Source organism: Parasteatoda tepidariorum, chromosome 7 (assembly GCF_982258835.1).
Source record: "Parasteatoda tepidariorum strain Cologne lab strain chromosome 7, Ptep-v5.0, whole genome shotgun sequence".
NCBI lineage: Eukaryota > Metazoa > Arthropoda > Arachnida > Araneae > Theridiidae > Parasteatoda > Parasteatoda tepidariorum.
Genome location: NC_141761.1, coordinates 7,704,229 through 7,723,483, shown reverse-complemented (window position 1 = coordinate 7,723,483; position 19,255 = coordinate 7,704,229). Strand labels below are relative to the sequence as shown.

Sequence of the window (19,255 nt, the reverse complement as noted above, 5' to 3'; positions counted from 1 at the left end):
TTCCTTAAAAATAAACTTTTCCTTTGTTATTAAAATATTTCATATTGTCATTTAAAATATTTCAGTTTTGTTAAGATTAGAACACATTTTTTATCATTAAACATACATTCTGAAACATTCATTTTAATTAATGGATAGTCTTATTTCATTGAAAGTCATAAGCGTATCAACACTTTTGTGAATCACTGTAATTACATTTCAATATAAAGCTGTACTGTATACTGCATTATACTGTATTTCATCTTACCAGTGCTTTTTATAAAATTCACTGATCATATTTTCCTTAAACCGATATCTCAATTCAAATTTTTAAATAATGGTATTTTGAAATAGCATTTTTATTTTAAGAGATTCAGTATAAAAAAATAAATGTCAGAAATGTAAAATTGTCTAATTTTTAGTTCTATACTCTATAGAAGAAAAAAAATAGATAAAATTCCTTAAAATTTATACTTTTTTGATTTTTTTTCTTATTTGAAATTAAAACATTTAAAGAATTCCAATCTAAACACACAGTTTTTTTTAGTTTAGCATAGTTAATTTTTTTTTTTTTGAGCAACTGGAATCTTGTACAGTGCAGAACTAAAACACTAAGTTTCGTTTTCCTTCTCCTGACTAAACACATATGAATTAAAAAAATTATATTTTATGTATATACATCATTTAATATGTTTCCTATATATTCCTTAGTCATTGTCAGCTTTTTTAGGTAAAAAGAGGAATAGTTTTGAAATATCATCTCTGGAATGCAAGCAACATTTACGAACTTTCGATATTGTGATAACTATACAATTCGAATTTTGAATCAAAAAACTAATATTTACCAACAAAACCGTAAAATTTGATATTAATATATAGTTAGTTCTAAAAAAAAACTTTTTTCAAAATAAAAATATACTATAAAAGGTTAAAATGAAATAGAAAAAATTAGCATTAATGCAAGAATTGCAACAATTTGTCGACAAACATTGCTGTTAGTGATGGGGGAAAATGCGTGATTGGTTGGTTTGCTGAGAAAAAATAATTTACAGATTTCTTTGAATGGGAGTTCAAAAGCTTTCAGAAAAAGAGTGTAATATAAAATCTATCATTATTAAATTATAACCAACTAATTTTTAGAGAATTTAATAAAGTTAAAAATACAAAAACATTTTGACTCATTTTGTCAAAATAGAAAAAAATTACCACTCTCAATTGCAAACAAACTTGAATCATTGTGAGAACAAACCCATGGACAGAATTTAAAAACCGAATCCTAACCTCGTCTTGCACCATAATCTTTGCCTTTCCTAAATTGCACAGTCCCATAGTCTGCATAGAGATCAAAGGTTTCTACATTTGCATGGGAGAATTTTATGTTGTATTCTAGTTTAACAGGATTATAATGGAGCAAATTTTGATGAAAGCAAAGTAAGTTGATGATATTTTAACTGTTTGGAGATACATTTCCGTCCAAAAAATGTGGGTATAATGGATGAAACAATTTAAATTAAGAAAATTAGCAAATAATTTAAATTAGTGAAATTAAAAAAAATATGTAAGAAAAAATTTCCAGCTTCTCTTTAAAATTTCCAGGTTTTCCAGGCTTTTATCCATATTTCCCTGACTTTTCCAGGTTTTTTCCAGTATAAAAAAAATTCCCTGATAATTCCAGGTTTTCAAGGTGGGTGGTCACCCTGTTAATACATGTTATGAATTACATTAATGTATGCAAACAGGGCTCGAAAAACCACCCGGCCTCTGCGGTCAAAAATTCCCTGCGGACAGCAAATATCTCGAATCCGACGTCCGCGCGGACGGCCATTTTCCCATTAATATCCGTGATACATTTTCAATTTTTGTTATCTTACAAGAGTCTAGCGCCTCACTTCTAAAATGATCCTTTAATCTAGAAATACATCAACATACTTTGGAATTGATGTTTTCTCTGTCTGAGAGTACTGCAGTGGTTGAAAGAGGCTTTTCAGCAATGAGCTTATAAAAAAACACATTACATACTGGTCTTAAACAAGAAGCGTTATGAACATCCACCTAAATGGAAAACCCCTTTCAGATTTCTGTGCAGAAACCTCTGTAAATCATTGGCTTGATTGTGGAACTGGCAAACGTCATATTTGTTTCATTTGAAAAACGAAGTACCCTCGGATAAATTGACATTCCAGATAATGACCTTATTATGTATGACCTTTGTCATTTAAATTATTTCATAAAAGAAATACTAGGTTTTACTATTAGTAACCTAGTATTTGTAATCCTAGTAACAACTAATTCACTGTGCAATTTATATAAATGTTTGTAATAAATAAGAGAAAATTATATTTTTATTTATTTAGAAGCTACGGGTTAGTTTCAAAGGAGGACGGGTACATTGATGGACAAGCCGTCCTCGGGGACGGGTAAAATTTCTGACTTTCTTCGAGCCCTGTATGCAAACATTATGTACCAAACAAATCAAAATAAGCTTATCGCTTAAGAGATCGAGAGATTTTTTGGTTTGATATGAGAGGGTGGAATTGAGAATAGCTTGTAAAATGCAGCAGAGGTGCATGTGAGATACGCTACGGACTGACGGTACACCGAAATGCATTGTGTTTGAATGAATTGTGAAAACGTTGAATAGCACAATGTGAAAACCACACTTTTGCACGATACGTGGCGAAAATCAACATGGTAAAGAAAAAAAAATATTATTTTCGAAAAGGGAAAATAAAGCACTTTTTAAAAACACCCAATAAAAAAAAAGAACCTTTAAGGGCTTTTAAGAAACAAAAATAAGCACCTTTAACTTCTCTAACCAATTATGTTGAGAAAAAAAAAATGCAAAATTCAACATATTTTTTATTTTATTAAAAAATACAAGGAACTAAAACGAAACCTAATACACAAGTTTTAAGATAAAAATTTTATTTTTTTATGTATGAAAAACATTTAATTTGCCATCAGCTTACTATCCCGAGTTATTGAGAAAAGGAAAAAATTTAAATATTAGTCTTTGTATCAGGGTTGGCAAGATTTTGCTGCAGGTGGAAAAAACCATGGTAAATACCGGTAAAAACCGTCCTGGCAAAAACAGGTTTTTGCCAAGCAAAGTGGCAAAAACCTATATTTTTCAAGATGAGAGGACAAAAACACATTTTTGATACAAAATTATTTCTAAAATTGAAATATATACTATGAATATAAATAATTACAAAAAAATTAACAAAACTATTATTCCATAATTAAATGATAATGTATCATTTTAGTAGTTTAAAACATTATTGATTGGAAAATTTGTGATTATTCTCTTTTTTCCAGTGAAATGAACTTATTTTAAATTAATACAAATATAATTTAAAGCATAAAATATCTATCAACATGTGTAGTTAATCATTGTACAAATAATAATTTTTTATAATAAATAATAGTACAGTACAGAACCCGTTATCCGGAAATCAGAAAACCAAAAAACCGGAACGAAATTCGATAAATTTTCCCGCTTTTTTTTAAAATTTTTTTTCCTCATAAGATTTTAGGATTTTTCTTTCTTTTTTGAAAGATGTTTACCCTAGCATCATTTTGGAAATAATTATTAGTGTAATACTTCGTTTTTTCAAGATTATTTCCAAATATTTTTTTTTTAGTTGGTTTAACAGTAAAAAAAAAACGACTTTTTGTAGCGATTCAGAAAACCGGAAAAATCAGTTATCCGGAATAGCGATGGTCCCGATCGTTCCGGATAATCGGTTTCCTACTGTATTATACAAATAATAATATTTATTTGTAAAAAAACATTTATTTTACGATTCTAAAATGAAAAGAGATCAAAAACTTTCAATCTTTTAAAAATTATTACCCTTAGGTATATTAATTATTAATATGTTAAAAATAATTTTTCATGTAATGTATCAAAATTATTATTCCTTATAATTGATTTAAATTTGTTTCAAGTATTTTGTAATAATATTTAATCAGCAATTTAGATAATTTGGTTTTTGCCGGTTTTTACCAGGTTTTTGCCATTGTCCTGGCAAAAAACCCTTTTTGCCGGTTTTTACCAGGTTTTTGCCATTGTCCTGGCAAAAAACCCTTTTTGCCGGTTTTTACCAGGTTTTTGCCATTGTCCTGGCAAAAAACCCTTTTTGCCGGTAAAAACTCCAACCCTGCTTTGTATGGTAGTTTTTAAAACACGGAACAACACAAAGTGATAAGCCATTATTTTACCCTTTTTTTTATGTGAACTCAGCAACCATCGTATTTAAAATAGCAGAAAACACTTCTGCAGCCCCACAAATAGCAAAACTCCCAAACAAAAATTGGCAAACTTCCAATCACAACAGATTATTTATTTCTTTTGCTTCTGGCGGAGTAAAAACGTGATAAATCAAAACGTACTGACACATTCTGCTAAGTTATCACGGGGTAATAAATATTCGCAACATAAACATACCAGAGTTAGCTCTGGATAATTAGGGAAGCACTTTTCAAAACCATGTAAATAACCGAATGAGTACCACAACACAATTAGAACAAAGGAATTATTTTATTGATAAAACATATTTAAACAAAATATTGCACTAATTATTTAACAAAAGAGCTGATATAATTATGACACATTTGTAAACAGAGGGGAGGAGTTAAAACTAATGACTAGTATACCATTCATTGTAAGAATATTTAAAAAAAAAAAAAAAAATTTCAACAATGCAAGTATGGGGGATTTAACAATATTCAAATAAAAACATATATATATCGAAGCAAATCCCATTTTAGTGAAAGTGTTGGTATTTAATGTAAATATGAGAGATGAAATTTAAAAAAAAATAAATAACCCGTCAGAACAAGTTTATGACTAGAATACAATTTTTTCTTAAAAAACAGAAGTTTTTAAAAAAAACACTGGTATGGTACGGGTATTTAAAGACATTCATCTGCAAGGACGGGAATTCCCATTTTAATAGAAAAGACACATCAGGGGTCTGTCTAGGTTTTTCTGAAAGGTACCTATTTTGTGAAAATTTAGACATAATTTGTGAAAAGTTAAAAATTATATTAAAATATCAACACAAAAATATGGTAAAAATATAGATTTAATGTTTCTTAACGGATACAAAAACAAAATTTTAAAGAAAAGTATTTTGTGAAGTTACCGTTTTCCCTAAAGTTGAATTTGTGAAACTACCGTTTTAAATAAAATTGAATTTGTGAAGGTACCGCTAAACGGTAGCAAATTCGGCCTGGACAGACCCCTGCACATGATTTAATAATCTAATCATAGCTGCTAACATGGACAGGAAAAAAATCAAGTAGATTTTATGAAATATAAATGTCATGATAAATGTTGCATAATATACTAAATATTTCACATACAAGGAATTTTTTAGGGATTTTTATAGTCATCAAAATAGAAAAACTAATATTTTCCTGTTATACTTGCCATTCAATAGGCTTGAAATGTTATGAATTATGTTTACTCATAATTTAGAACTGTAATTAATAGATATTTAATTCATCATTAGTTATATGATTTTTTTTATTAATTCAAAAAAGGAGTTCTGAATAAAAAATAGACTGAACATTTTACAATAGAAAGAATTTAAACTGATTTCTATAAATGAGAACCGCTTCATTATATATTAATATTCATTTAAATATTAAAGCAAGCAATAATATGCTCAAAAAAAAAAAAATAATATTTCAACAGGGAATTTTTTTAGGAAAACTTACACAATTTTAGGGAATTTTCAACAAAAAAAAATTTTAAAAAAATAGGAGAATTTTTATTAAATCAACAGACTAAGAGAAACTAGCAAAATCCAGTAGAGCTGGCAGCTACGATATATGAACCCTAATTCATCCTAATAAAATTTCATGATACAAAATAAATTTTTTTTTCTTTTTCATAATACTCAGAAACAAAAAAAAAAATTTTTTTTTCGAACAATATAGGTGGAATGGATAAAATAATTTAACATTATTTATGGATGGTTTTATACATCACAAATTAATTTTTTTTAAAAATTGTCCAGTAAATTTTAATAGATCTCTTTTAATCTGCAACCAAAGGAAGTAACAGATTACATTAGTCTATAGTATCTTTAAATTTCCTACTCATTTTTAACATTGTCAAACACATTGTTATTGCCGACAAAGATGTTCACCCAGTTAAAGTGTGGGAAAATTATAAAAAGTATATATACAGTCAAACCCCACTATAGTGAATGAAATGTTCGCTCCTGTGCCTTGCTACATACGTATAATGTTATTTTTTGTGGATATAGTGAACCAAAAAACAAAACAATAAAAGAAGAGAAAGTTGGAATGAACTTTCTTCTGTCTTCAACAAGGCGCGTAGCCAAATTTTTCAACAAGAAATAAGCACTTTTCAAGCACTCAAAAATATTTTTAAGCAGTTTAAAAAATACATAATTAGGCAGGGTTGGGAAGTTTTTGATAATTGACGATTTTATCTAGTTTTAATCACCATGTCAAAAAAAAAATGACAATTGTCAAAAATTAAGAAATTTCGAATCATTTAAAACGAATGGAGTTTTCATATGCTACGGATCCACGGTACGCCAAAATAGATTGGGGTTGAATTAATTGTGAAAATGTTGAATTGAACAGTGTCTTTTTGCACAATACGTGGCGAAAATCAACATGGTAAAGGGGAAAATTAAGGACTTTTTAAAAACACCCAATGAATAAAGTACCTTTAAGGGCTTTTAAAAAAATGAAAAAAGCACTTTTCAAAAATGCTAAGCACCCTATTAAATTAATCTAAGAAGTTGGCTCACACTGGAGCAAAATTTTTTGATGTGAATATTGAAACACAGAATAATGATATAATTTGCAAAGGAATTTTTTTGTTTTGTCCCATAGAATTGATTCATAAGTATGGAATTTAACTGTATATATAGTTGTGCATTAAAACAGATCTAAAAAAACTCAAAATTATTTAGGCGCATAAAAACCATTGAATAACATTTTTGAAAAGTCAAACATTTTAAGAAGGAAACAATTTTCTTATTTTATAAATATATTTGCGTGACTTCGATAAAATATAGTTTGTAAAGAGGAACACTAAGTGAAAAAGAAAAACAATATATATAACAAAGGTAAAAAAAACTACTTGATAGGAACTATTCATAAAAAAACAATCTAGCAAGTTTTTTAAGTCAAGCATCATATAAGTGAACTACTACTTCAATATCCTTAACAGTATCTGTAAAATGTATAATAATGTGCATTAAAAATAAATAATTTGACCTCAATGTCCATCACATTCTTTGGAAAGTTTTCTATTTACAAGCATTTGCGAGAAATGAGAATCAAACAAAATAAAACATCACTTAATTATTAAAATAGCATTAAAATGTTTATATATGATTGATTCATCCCCTGTGGCAGACATTTTTCAGGTTTTCTGCAATATGCATCTCTTACTAGTATTTTTCTGCAAGACATTTTTAAAAATAACAAACATACATGTTACTAACCTAAAGTAACAGAAGCGTCAACTTCAAAGCAAAAAATAAATAACTTTTCGGTTAAAATAAAATTGTTTTTTATTTGAATATGTAATTTTTTTAATTCCAATATTATGGTCGATATTCTCGCACTTTGTAGGGGAAAAAAACATTAATTATTTCTTTATTCGCATTTTGTAAATCCCCATCACATAAAAATAAGTAATAAAAAAATCTTGAAATCCAAAGCAGTAAATATTGAAAAAAAGATCGACGACTAAATCGAGGGAGTCTGACTCTTTCGAAAAGGGGTTATTAAATGTGTGTTCTCATTTCGAGATTCAATTTTTGCAATAAACAATATCATATTAAAAATATAGCATTTTTAAAACTATGTGGAAATCAATAGTCATAACTACATAAAAAAATTGAACAAAAATTTCTGCAGAAAAGAAAACTAAAAATGTTTACTTCCCAAAGGAAACTTTTTTCTGCCGCCTTTCTTTCTATTGCGTTCTGCGATAATGTCGCCACGATTCTGCCATGGGGGATTTGTCAATAAAACTTAATTGTCAAATTTATGATTCTTAGTAAAGTTAACAAAAATATCAATTCTTTTTTTTTAGTTTCAAGATGAATCCTGGAATGTATTGATTTATGGTGGAAATAATTAAATGCTTTGGAAAATGAACACAAAAACGAGATCAGCAAAATAGATAAATAATTTTGAATTTAAACACATTTTGGTTATTTTAAACATACACTTCAACTTGCGTGTGCCAAAAATAGTTTTATATTATACATTTTTTACTTCAATGATAACGATTCACTTTTCTTTGCAGCCCTTGAATATTTTCTTTCAATTCCTTTTATGAAAATGATTCTATGCAATGATTATGAACACACTTTATTAAAGCATTTTTGAATATAAATGCAATATGATTTTTTTAATCATAATATCGTAAAATCAATCAATTTTCTAAAAACAGCAAAATGCATTTATCTTATTAATACCATCTTTTGAAAAAGTAAAAGCCCCAGCCCAAAATTAAAATTCAGGTTTCTCTAATGTTTTGATTACTTTAGTAATTTGGCTAAAATTGTTTTGGATTAATATGTCATAAAAAGTAAGAGTAAAACATAAGAATATGCAAATATAAGTTATTTTTGGCACTCCTATACAGAATTACAATAGAGTGCCAGAATTGAGGTCAGATTCAGCAAACAAAAAAACAGCTGAAGCGGACAACTTTAAAAAATGGGGTTGCCACTCAAATCTGGAAGGAAAGAAATTCCTAAACATATTATACACAATATACTAAGAGGAAACAACTATTACTGTGCTCTTGAGTCAGCTATATTGAACTAACTATACTAATTTTAATTAAGGGAATAGCAGAACATATTTAAAACAAATAAAGCAATAATAAATGAACTAGTTTAATATAGCTGAAATATCCTATAAATTGCATTTTGAGTGGTCACCATTTTTTTTCAAAGACGAAAATACGAAACAAAATTCCCTGTATTTTACCAGTTTCTAGAGAAAAACTCAAAATTCCTTGCATTTTCTCTGTAATTTTAGGTGCTTTTTAAATTCCCCGTTCTCTCTGTTGAGTGGCAACCGTGTTGAATGTAGCTCATGCTTAGTTAAAATGTCAAGTGTAGATTCGATAAAAATAAAATACGTATAGCAATAATTTAGTGTACAGGGTTGCCACTCAAATCTGGAAATAAAATTCCCTGCGCTTTCCCTGTACATATTATACACAATATATTGAGAGGAAACACAATTACTGCACTCTTGTGTGACCAATATTGAGCTAAGTATACTAGTTTTAATTGCTGGAAAAACTTAGAGAAAATGAGAAACAGCTGAACAGACTGAAATATCACCCTTAAATATTCCATAGATTTTGCATTGAGTGGTTGAAAATAAGAAACAAAATTCCCTGTATTTTGCCATTTTCTAAATTCCCTGCTTTTTCCCTGTGGAGGCGTAACCTTGTTGAATGTAGCTCCTGTTTAATTAAAATATCAAGTGTAGATTCAATAAAAATAAAATCAGTGGAGAAATAATTTAGTTGATTAGGTTAATTGGACAATTCACTCAATCTCGGCACTCTTTTGTACATAAAATATTTCTTAAAAGGGGAGTTAAGGAACTTATCTAATAAGGAGGGAATTATTCTAATTTCTAATCTTCATCCTCTTCATCCAGTCAAGTAAATGCAATATTTCAAGAGTGTTTGGATCACTTGTCTAAAGAAGAAAAAAAATCTATTATACACTGCAAATAAATACAACATCAGTAAAAAAAGATTTGGTGTGAGTAAAATTAATCATTTATAATAAAATAGAAACCTGTTTATTGTTTTAGAGGCCAACTTAGAAACACAGGGGTCTGTCCAGGTTTTTATAAGAGGTATCTATTTTGCGAAAATTAAGACATAATTTGTGAAAATTAAAAATTACATTAAAATATCAACATAAAAATATGGTAAAGTAAGAAAATATTTTCTACTTTACCATCACCGTACGTCACTATAAATAAAAATAATTTATGACTGGTAAATTTCTAAATTCATAAAAATTATTGTCCATAGTTAAATTTCAACTTGAATTAAATAAAAAACATGCATTTAACAGTACTAGTACTAAAAGTTATTATAATTAGAACATTTTCAACTGGGTCATACAGAAAAAAGTTTCACACAGAAAAAAATGGTTCATAAAAAACAAAGATCCGTTACAAAATATTTACATAGTGGTGTTTAAGATAATGTTCAAATTTTGACATCCTGTAAAGTTTATATAGAACCTCGCCGTTTAATTTTAAAAAACTCAGCAGGCAAAAAAAAAAGCGGTTACTAAACGCGTAAACAAACAGTTAGGCTTACCACATTGTACTATCTGACCAAACAAGTGCTACCTTTTCTTAAAAGACAGCTGGTCGAAAAACTCTTTTCCGCAGATTACAAAGAGAACGGGGTTTGCATGAAAATGTGCTTTTTTATTTGTGAAACTACCGTTTCTCCTTAAGTTGAATTTGTGAAGGTACTGCTAAAGGGTAGTTAATTTACCCTGGACAGACTCCTGAAACGGAATAAGGCATACTTTATTTTACCCCCTATATAATCAGGGATCTGTCCAGGGCATACTTTCTATCATTTAGCGGTACCTTCACAAATTGAACTTTAGGAGAAAACGGTAGTATCACAAAATACTTTAAAAAAAGCAAGTTCTCGCGCAAATCCCATTCTCGTTACAATCCATGGAAAAGAGGAGCTTTTCTGCCAGCTGTCTTTTATGAAAAGGTAGCACATGTTTGGTCAGATAGTGCAATGCCTAACAGGTCACTTACGCCTTATCAAAGCGACCTTTTTTTCTTTTCAAAATGAAACAATGAGGTTCTCCCACCATAAACTGTACAGGAAGTCAAAACTCAAACATTATTCTAAACAATCGAACATTATCCTTAACATTATTGTAAATTTATTCTAACAGAAATTTTTTATGAAACATTTTTTTTCTCTGTGAAACTTCTTTTTGTATGACCTAGTTAAAAATATCTCATAGTGAAAATAACCTTGTACTGTTAAGTGCATGTTTTTATTAAATTCAAGTTGAAATTTAACTATGGACTATGAAAATCATTTCATGGATTTTTAAATTTGGATAAAATTTTTCAACAGCAAAATTATTTTCGAATATATGAGCAAAAATATATAGAAATTTACAAGTCATAAATGATTTTTATTTGTGACAATTTTTAACATATTTCCTTACTTTACCATATTTTTGTGATGAATTTTTAATATAATTTCTAAGTTTTCACAAATTATATCTGAATTTTCACAAAATAGGTACCTCTGAAACAAAACATAGACAGACCCCTGATAATTATATTATTGCAAATCAAACTAGAATACCAATGATAATATTAAAAATAAATAAAATACTAAAATTAAATGATATTACATTCTAACCATCTAATCTCTCACCATAAAACTGCCATAAGTGGAATAAATTATTAAAGCAAATAATTTTAATAATGTGAAATAACAGTAAACATGGATAGGAAAAAAATCCAGTAGATTCTACAAAATATAAATTTCATAATAATTGTTGCAAATATATCAAAATATTTCACAATAGGGAATTTTTTAGGTACTTTTATAGTTATCAAAATAGAAGAACTGCCAATGAAATTATATGACTGCAAGAAACTGTCCGAAAACAACATTAATTTACAATGTAATCACCCCGAATCAAGTGTGCAACAAAAAGTGAACTCTAAAGTGAAACAGGCAAGTAATAATAACATTGCATTAAAAAACCACGAGGAAAGGGCTGAAAAAATTATGAAAATTCGCATGAGCGCCTAAGGTTATACATTGGAAATAAAACTATAAGTAATCACCATGAAATCAAATAGGTCCAAAAACGACTTTCAAATAAAAAATTAACAAATAGTTATTACTGAAATACAAGTAACTTAAACATCATATTATTTAAAACATGGAGATTTAAAAAAACCATGGGAAAAAAAATAGAGGAACTTTGTCAATCATTTAACTGATAAAACGATTATAAAACCAAGCTAATTTTAGGTGAATCAATTAGAAATTTTCCAATTTAAAGTTCATGTGTCATAACACTGTATATAAAACAGCACAATTTGAAAAACCACATAGAAAGGACTGAAAAAATTCTTCACAACTACTGACTTCTAAAGAAATAAAAAAACCATCCAGCAGTTTGAAATTATGTGTCAAGAAGAGATTACTCAAATTAACATGACATAATAACATCTTATTAAAAAAGAATCAAATTTTTGAAAAGAGAAAAAAATATAATATAAAAGTAAAAATTTTATTTACGTTTTTTCTTTTGGAGAAAAAGTAAGAACTTTTAAGCATATTAAACTTTTAAAGAGCTTTTGAAGAGTGCTTAATTTCCATGATACACAATTATCAGGGGTAGCAGCAAAGTTTTTTTAAAATTTTAGGGTAATTTTAGGAACTTTTTCAAAAAATTTTAGGTAAATTTTAGGGGTAATATATGATTTTGCTAGGATAAAGACAGATCACACAGTAGTTTATTACATAACAGAAGATTATTACAATTCATCCTCACATATCATAAATAATTGCAAGCCATAAAATAAAGCTCTGAAATTTATTAAGTCAAGAATGAAATCTCTAAAGTGTAAAAATGAAATTTCAACTTTACATATTACCTATCAGAAATTAAGTGCATAATTCAGGAACAGGTAAAAGTGATAATAAATCAAGAGAAAAAATAAATTAACATCAACTTGGATTTTTATTTAATTTTTACCTTCTTAATCAAAACTATATTATTATTACCCTTTACCTTACTTTATGAAGAAAAACTATTGTGTGATATTATTAGATTTCAAATCAGCAATTGATATTAGAAGTTAGAGAAAAACAAATTAATCATGATGATTTTTCTAATATATTCTTGATATGATTTGTGAGATTCTTTTACTGCCCTCAATAGTGTTGTGGTGATCTTCAACACTCCTCCATAATTTCAAATGGTATCTTTGATTAGTCTAAGAGACATAACAGTATTCTCATGGTGACTCACATTAAGCATTGCTTTATTTATCGAAAAACCTCTCTCAGGATCAGAATTCCCATGTGGCAAAATTAAAACAGTTTTAATTAATGTAGTTAAATTCTTATATTTTAGATTATTGCTTATTTATTTATATTTAGCCTATAACTCTAATTTTTTAGGAACACCAACAAAATTTTATCAGATTTTTAGGAATTTTAGGGTTTGCACATAGTTTTAGGAATTTTAGGGGGAATGCGACCCCTGAATTATGCTCTAATTAAGCAGATTTAAGGTACGTACTACAGAAAAAGGAAATTCAATTCAATATACGAAATTTTATGTTCTGCAGCTCCACAGCAGATAAGAAAACAAAATTTAAGATAGATGACGGATAAAATCATTGCTCGGTACAGTGAATGGCTCTCAAGAGGAATTGATTTGAAAGGGGAAATTTCTTCACATATTCAATCCTCTTCTACGCCCCACCCATTTGGGTGAGTCCTTCTTTACTAGAGCAAGAGGATTGTATTATCATGGGTTTAGGGAAATGTAAAGTCTTTCTTTTGATTGAAATGGGGGGGGGGAAATTGTGAAATTAAAATTAGTGAGATAAGTGACTAAGCCCTAAAAACAGTAATAAAAGTTGCTATTTAAGATAGTGATATTAAGTGAGAAAAGTGACTCACGCATACTCATGCACAGAATTTATATAATTTCTTACATCATGGCTATTACAAATAAAAACAAATGTCATTTTTATTTTTATTTTTTACAGTTAGTCAGTTTTTAACAGTTATGAATATTTGCTAAAAACTCAGTTATAAAAAATAGATGATGTAAAAAAAAAAAAATTTAAGCAATAACATATTTTTGATCGAATATGAATGATACTCCTTGCTTTTGTTCAAGTAATCACTCACAACACATAATAAAGTTTTTAAACTTCGATTAAAATAATTTTCACTTTGATGCACAGCATGCAAAGAAAAGAAAACTTTAAATATTGTTGACCTAATGATCAGATTTTCCCATAAAATGACTCAATTTTAAGAGCACAAAAGCATAATAATATATTTTCAAATTTAACAGAGTAAGATATTTTAAGTAATGAAATTAAATTCAAACTTTCTCTAAATAAGCATACAATAATCTAATCTAATAAGCATGGAAACATTTTTTTCAGCAATTTGTGGTTTATCTGAACTCGCTTTTCTTTCAACTCGAAATGGTGAAGTTCTGTCAATTGGCGATGGACAATAATTGTGGAGACAAGTTATTTCCCTTAATATTTTAATAGTTATTGTTAAACAATTAATTGCTGGCATCAAGTTTAAGTAAATAGTTTCATAAAATACATATGGACGGGTGGTCGACTGCACCCTAAATACATATGGATCACTTACTGCATCCTAACTGTCGCCGAACAGCCAACCCAATTTCGGGTTTATGGCTACAAATGTTCAACTCCGTAGCCTTGTCATTTTAAACCCAATCCAAAAGACAAGAGGACTGCTGGATCAAGTATTGGGAGAAATTTGCCTTTGTAGAGAGCTTTTTAGATCGAACTGATCTGCATTGGGGAGGAAACCATGAAAACCTCCCATGGTTAGCCTGACGGCAAAGCCCATGATCCGTCTACCACTGAGGCTAGTTTACGTCAGTACTGTGGTCAGTGTAAGTTGGATGGGGAATTCGTATCGGCCAGTCATTGATTTGAACCGGGTTCACCTCATTGGAAGGAGATCACTCCGTCCAATGGTTATTGCCACATTACTTCCAAATTAGCTTTGCTTCACAGGAATACTACTCCATCTGTCAAGTCAATAAGCAATAATGTATGACTGTGTATAAATAGTCTATTTCATGGAATGCCGTCCATGAAACTGTTAAGAGTGTGGGGCAGACACTGGATACTAATGACTTTTATTACTTCCTCCTGCTTGCTGAACTTGTTACTACTGTTCTGTCTTGGACAGCTGTTGAAGTAAAATAACTGACCATAGTATGTATCAAGGTGCATAGTCAGATTTTTCAACAAAAAATAAGCACCTTTTAAACACTCAAAAAATATTTTTAATCACTTTCCAAAAAAAAAAATTTAGAATTCATACTTAGGATCTGTGCAGTAATAAAAATTATTATTTTTTTTTAATTGTTTAAAGTTCTTAATTTATTAATGTAAAATCAATAAAATTCAGAAACACTTTCAAAAACTTTACATAATGATGATAAATTTAACTAGTTTCTGATGAATATTGCAGAGAAAATAGTGAAAGTCCTGCATTTTTTTTATAATTTAAAACAATCATCGCCACGGCAAAGAAAAAAAATAATCTCCTTTTATAAAATAGAAAATTAAGCACTTTTTACAAACCCTGAATAAAAATAGCACCTTTAAGTAAAGTGACCACACGTCCCGATTTTGGCGGGACAGTCCCTCCAGCTTTCTAGTGGACTGTCCCGCCGATTTTTAAAAATGTTCCGCTTTTTAGAAAATATCGGCATTTCTTATTTTAAATGTACTGAAAAATATATTACCTATTATTTATTAAGTATTATGGTGAATATAAAGAAATAAAAAAATACATTAAAAAAAGCACGTAAAATGCATGCAGAGTAAACTAAATTAGGCAATGTACCGAGTTAGATTTACTCGGTGGTGTTCAATCATTGTCGTTACGTCTCGGCTTAATTCAGATAAGTGCAGACAGTGCAGTTTGTTGTTTTCAATTTGACGCTCGGTTTGACTCATTATTTGATTGACGAAGATAGTGGTAATGCAATAGTCGCCACAACGTAACGGTCAAAAATACAAAATTTAATCATCTTTTTTAGCCTTTGTAGTAAATTTTTTATTCATTTCTAGTATTTACCCACAGAATGAAAGATGAGTAAAAAAAGAGAATGCAAATTTAATGAAGAGCTAAGCAGAGAATTTCAATTTATTTAAAAAACCAAAATAGACTATATGGTACGGTGTGATAAATGCAATTCTGATTTTTTGGTCTCACATGGTGGAAAAAACGATATTGCTAAACATCTAGCGACAAAGAGGCACAAAAGATTTTTGAATAATGCCACTTCTTCGTCTGAAATGGAACAGTTTTTTCGCACTGCTAGCTTTGGCAACATGGAAAAACACCTAGCATTAGCGGAAGGGCAATTTGCTTTCCACAAAATAAACCTTGATCTCGAAATCAAAGTTTCAGATCAATGAATTATACGTCGCAAATTATCAAAACATTATACGACAAAAAATATGCATGTGCAAGGACAAAAACCTAAGCAATTATTTGTAATATTTTTTCACCATATTCATTTTCACAATTGCAGAAAGAATTAGAAAAATGCACATTTATATCCATGAATTCTGATGCTTCCAACCACAAAGATTTAAAATTATTTCCCACAATTGTTAGATTTTTTGATCCAGAAACAGGAATTAAATATAGAATATTAGATTTTGTTTCATTGCCGAGTTAAACTTCAAATAATTTTTGATTCAGTAAGTACAATTTCAAAAAAGAATAATTTGAACCTATGAAATGTTACAGATGAAAAAATTAAATGTTGGTTATCTGCAAATGTGGAAACAGACAAAAAATGGAGCGAGTTATTCCTTCATTTTAAACAGAATAATATTCCTTATCAAAATATTTTGAAAATTGTAGAATTCGCTCTCTCCCTTCCAGGAACAAATGTAGCAAGTGAATGTGTTTTTTCTAGTATCAATAAAATATGGACAGCTGAAAAAACGCAGTTGAACATTAAAAATCTATTTTAAGTGTAAAATATAATTTGACCAATTCATGTGAAATATTTCACGACATTTTAATAAATGATCCGAATCTATTGCTAAGTATTCACTCAGATCAAAAATATGACCAAGAAAGAAAATCATAATGTTCAAAATATTATTTTTTACAAATATTTTTATAGTTACCAATAATTAATAATAAATACATTTTTGTACAAGTATATGAATGTATACAATAAAATATATATAACTAAATTGTAATTCTTATTTCATCCCATTTGTCCCGCTTTGTCTCAATGAAAATGTGGTCACTTTACCGTTAAGGGATTTTAAGAAATGTAAATAAAAAATAGGCACTTTTAAGCACTTCTTAAAAAGTGCTATGCACCCTGTAATGGATAGACAACACAGAGAGTCGGGTGCATTTACAAAATAGTAATGGAAGAGAAACAGAATTTGTTGCATAGTATAGAGTCTTCTTAATCTTCTTATTTAGTTTTGTACACTGTAGAAACACCCCACTTAAGCATCCATCAGCAGGGGTCTGTCCAGATATTTTGTGAAAGGTCCGTTTTTGTAAAATTGCAAAAAAATTATTCATAATTTGTGAATATAAAATAAACGTTAAGTCACATTCTTTCAACCAGTATCCTGCTTTTGTGAATTTGCACAAATAGGGTCCTGTTATTGCAAAAAACTTTGTCGAGGAGTTTTTAACTTGTAAATAGATACAAGATTATGCTCAACACTGTAAAATTATAATTAAAAAAAATTAAATTTTAAAAAATAAACAGCAATTGCTGCTACTAAATTAGAGATGCAAGATACAAATATTTGGTATTTAGCCTATACTGCTGAACGCAGAATATTCATTTCGGACAAATAATGGAAGAATCGTCTGCCGAAGACAAAACTTAGTTCGTTTACATGTCTTTCTTTCCCCCCACTCCCCTGGGAAGAATTTATTCGATTAACAAAACAATAATGAAGATAAACAAATTTGCAAAGGGTCCGATTAAAAGATTATTATTTTGTGAAGGGTCCATTTTTAAGTTAAAATATTTTGTGAAGGGTCCGTTTTTATGAAAAGACATTTTGTGAAGGGTCTGTTAACTGACCCAAATTTCTTCTAAACAGACCCCTGATCAGTATCAAGTAAACAAGGTCTATGGACTTACCATTGTGTCAAATGTGACATCAGAATTATCTTCGAGTTCTGGCACGAGTTTGAAATCTAAACGCACTGCTTCCTCGTGGGGCGTGTTCTCTACTGTGATGATCTCCGCCTTCGACTTGTATCCATTCTTCGCAGCAGTGATACGGTATTTACCAGGAGTGAGAAGTCTCCAATACTCACCACCGTCCACTGAAACAACACAACACACATTAGAAAACAAAAAAGATCGGAATGATATTCCAGAGGTTTTGCTAAACTTTGGATACTATGGGTCCTAGAACATTTTGAGTCCTTTTAACAAAAAGAAAAACTAGGAGCATCCCCCCACTGCTCGCTAATCCCCATAATTGATTCTCATTCATTACAGTTTAAACTAAAAACCAGTGGGTCATGGCCTACTGTGCCCATCTCAGTTTTCTTGACGTTGGACTTCGGGGTGCATGAAGAGAATTTCCGGTTAGGTGGTCAGACGAAAGCTGCACCCCCCAGTGTTTTTTGGTATTCATTTATCGACCCACTAAAAGACGCTGAGTCAACCTTACCCGGCACGAGGACATACTTGCCAACTTAAAAAAACTGGCGTCAGTAAAACTTTTTTTCATGAAAAATTTAACGAAGACTATTCGAATTATTTAATAAGTAACAATACACCACAAATGAATAATAAATATATTAATTATAGAATCTATCACATGATTGAATGTTGAAGTGAGAAGCAAATTTTCATTAAATTTTTAAATTGCATTTGTCAGAAAATGTACAGAAATATCTAATCAACCATTCATTTATCATCTCATCATTTCAAATTCGATTACAATTATTTCAAATTCTATTACAATGATGCTACTTTTTAAAAAAAATGCTATATGCAAAAAAAAATAGTTCTTTAAGGGTTTTCTTCTAAATCAACAGCAAAAGAGGATGCTGAATTTAAAGAAGCTGAAGTAGCCTTCTCTGCTTTAATTAAAAAAAATTTTTCAAACACTTGTTCGTGACAGATTTTAGAAAATTTGGTTTTTAATATAAGCAGGCTTTCTAAAGTTTTATTAGACATAATTGTTCGCGATTCAGTACAGTTCTTTCTAACCAAACTAAAAATTCTCTCACATTCTGAATTTGAATGAGCAGGGATGAGATTGGCCAAAAGGCAAAAAAGCTGAATTTCCACGCGAGTAATTCTTACGTGATTTATAGCAAAAATATCAGTAACATATTCTCATCCAGTTTCGCTGATGTTGTAATGCATATATATAGCAATAATCGACAATAGAAAAGCTGCCA

General features: G+C 29.2%; 2 protein-coding genes across 2 annotated transcripts in view; one reads left to right on the top strand and one right to left on the bottom strand.

Moving 5' to 3' along the window:
* The window catches only part of LOC122269156 (uncharacterized), a 169,676-nt gene that overhangs the window by 126,276 nt on the left and 24,145 nt on the right, over positions 1-19,255 (top strand). The window lies entirely within an intron of this gene.
* Positions 6,001-19,255, bottom strand: part of LOC107447793 (carboxypeptidase E) — a 43,035-nt gene continuing 29,780 nt past the window's right edge. Inside the window, exons 8-9 of the mRNA XM_087167225.1 lie at positions 17,976-18,163; positions 6,001-9,710 (exon numbers count right to left, since the gene is read on the bottom strand). Coding sequence (XP_087023351.1) covers positions 9,639-9,710; positions 17,976-18,163 — 260 coding nt within the window. The 3' untranslated portion in view covers positions 6,001-9,638. The remainder of the gene's footprint in view (positions 9,711-17,975; positions 18,164-19,255) is intronic.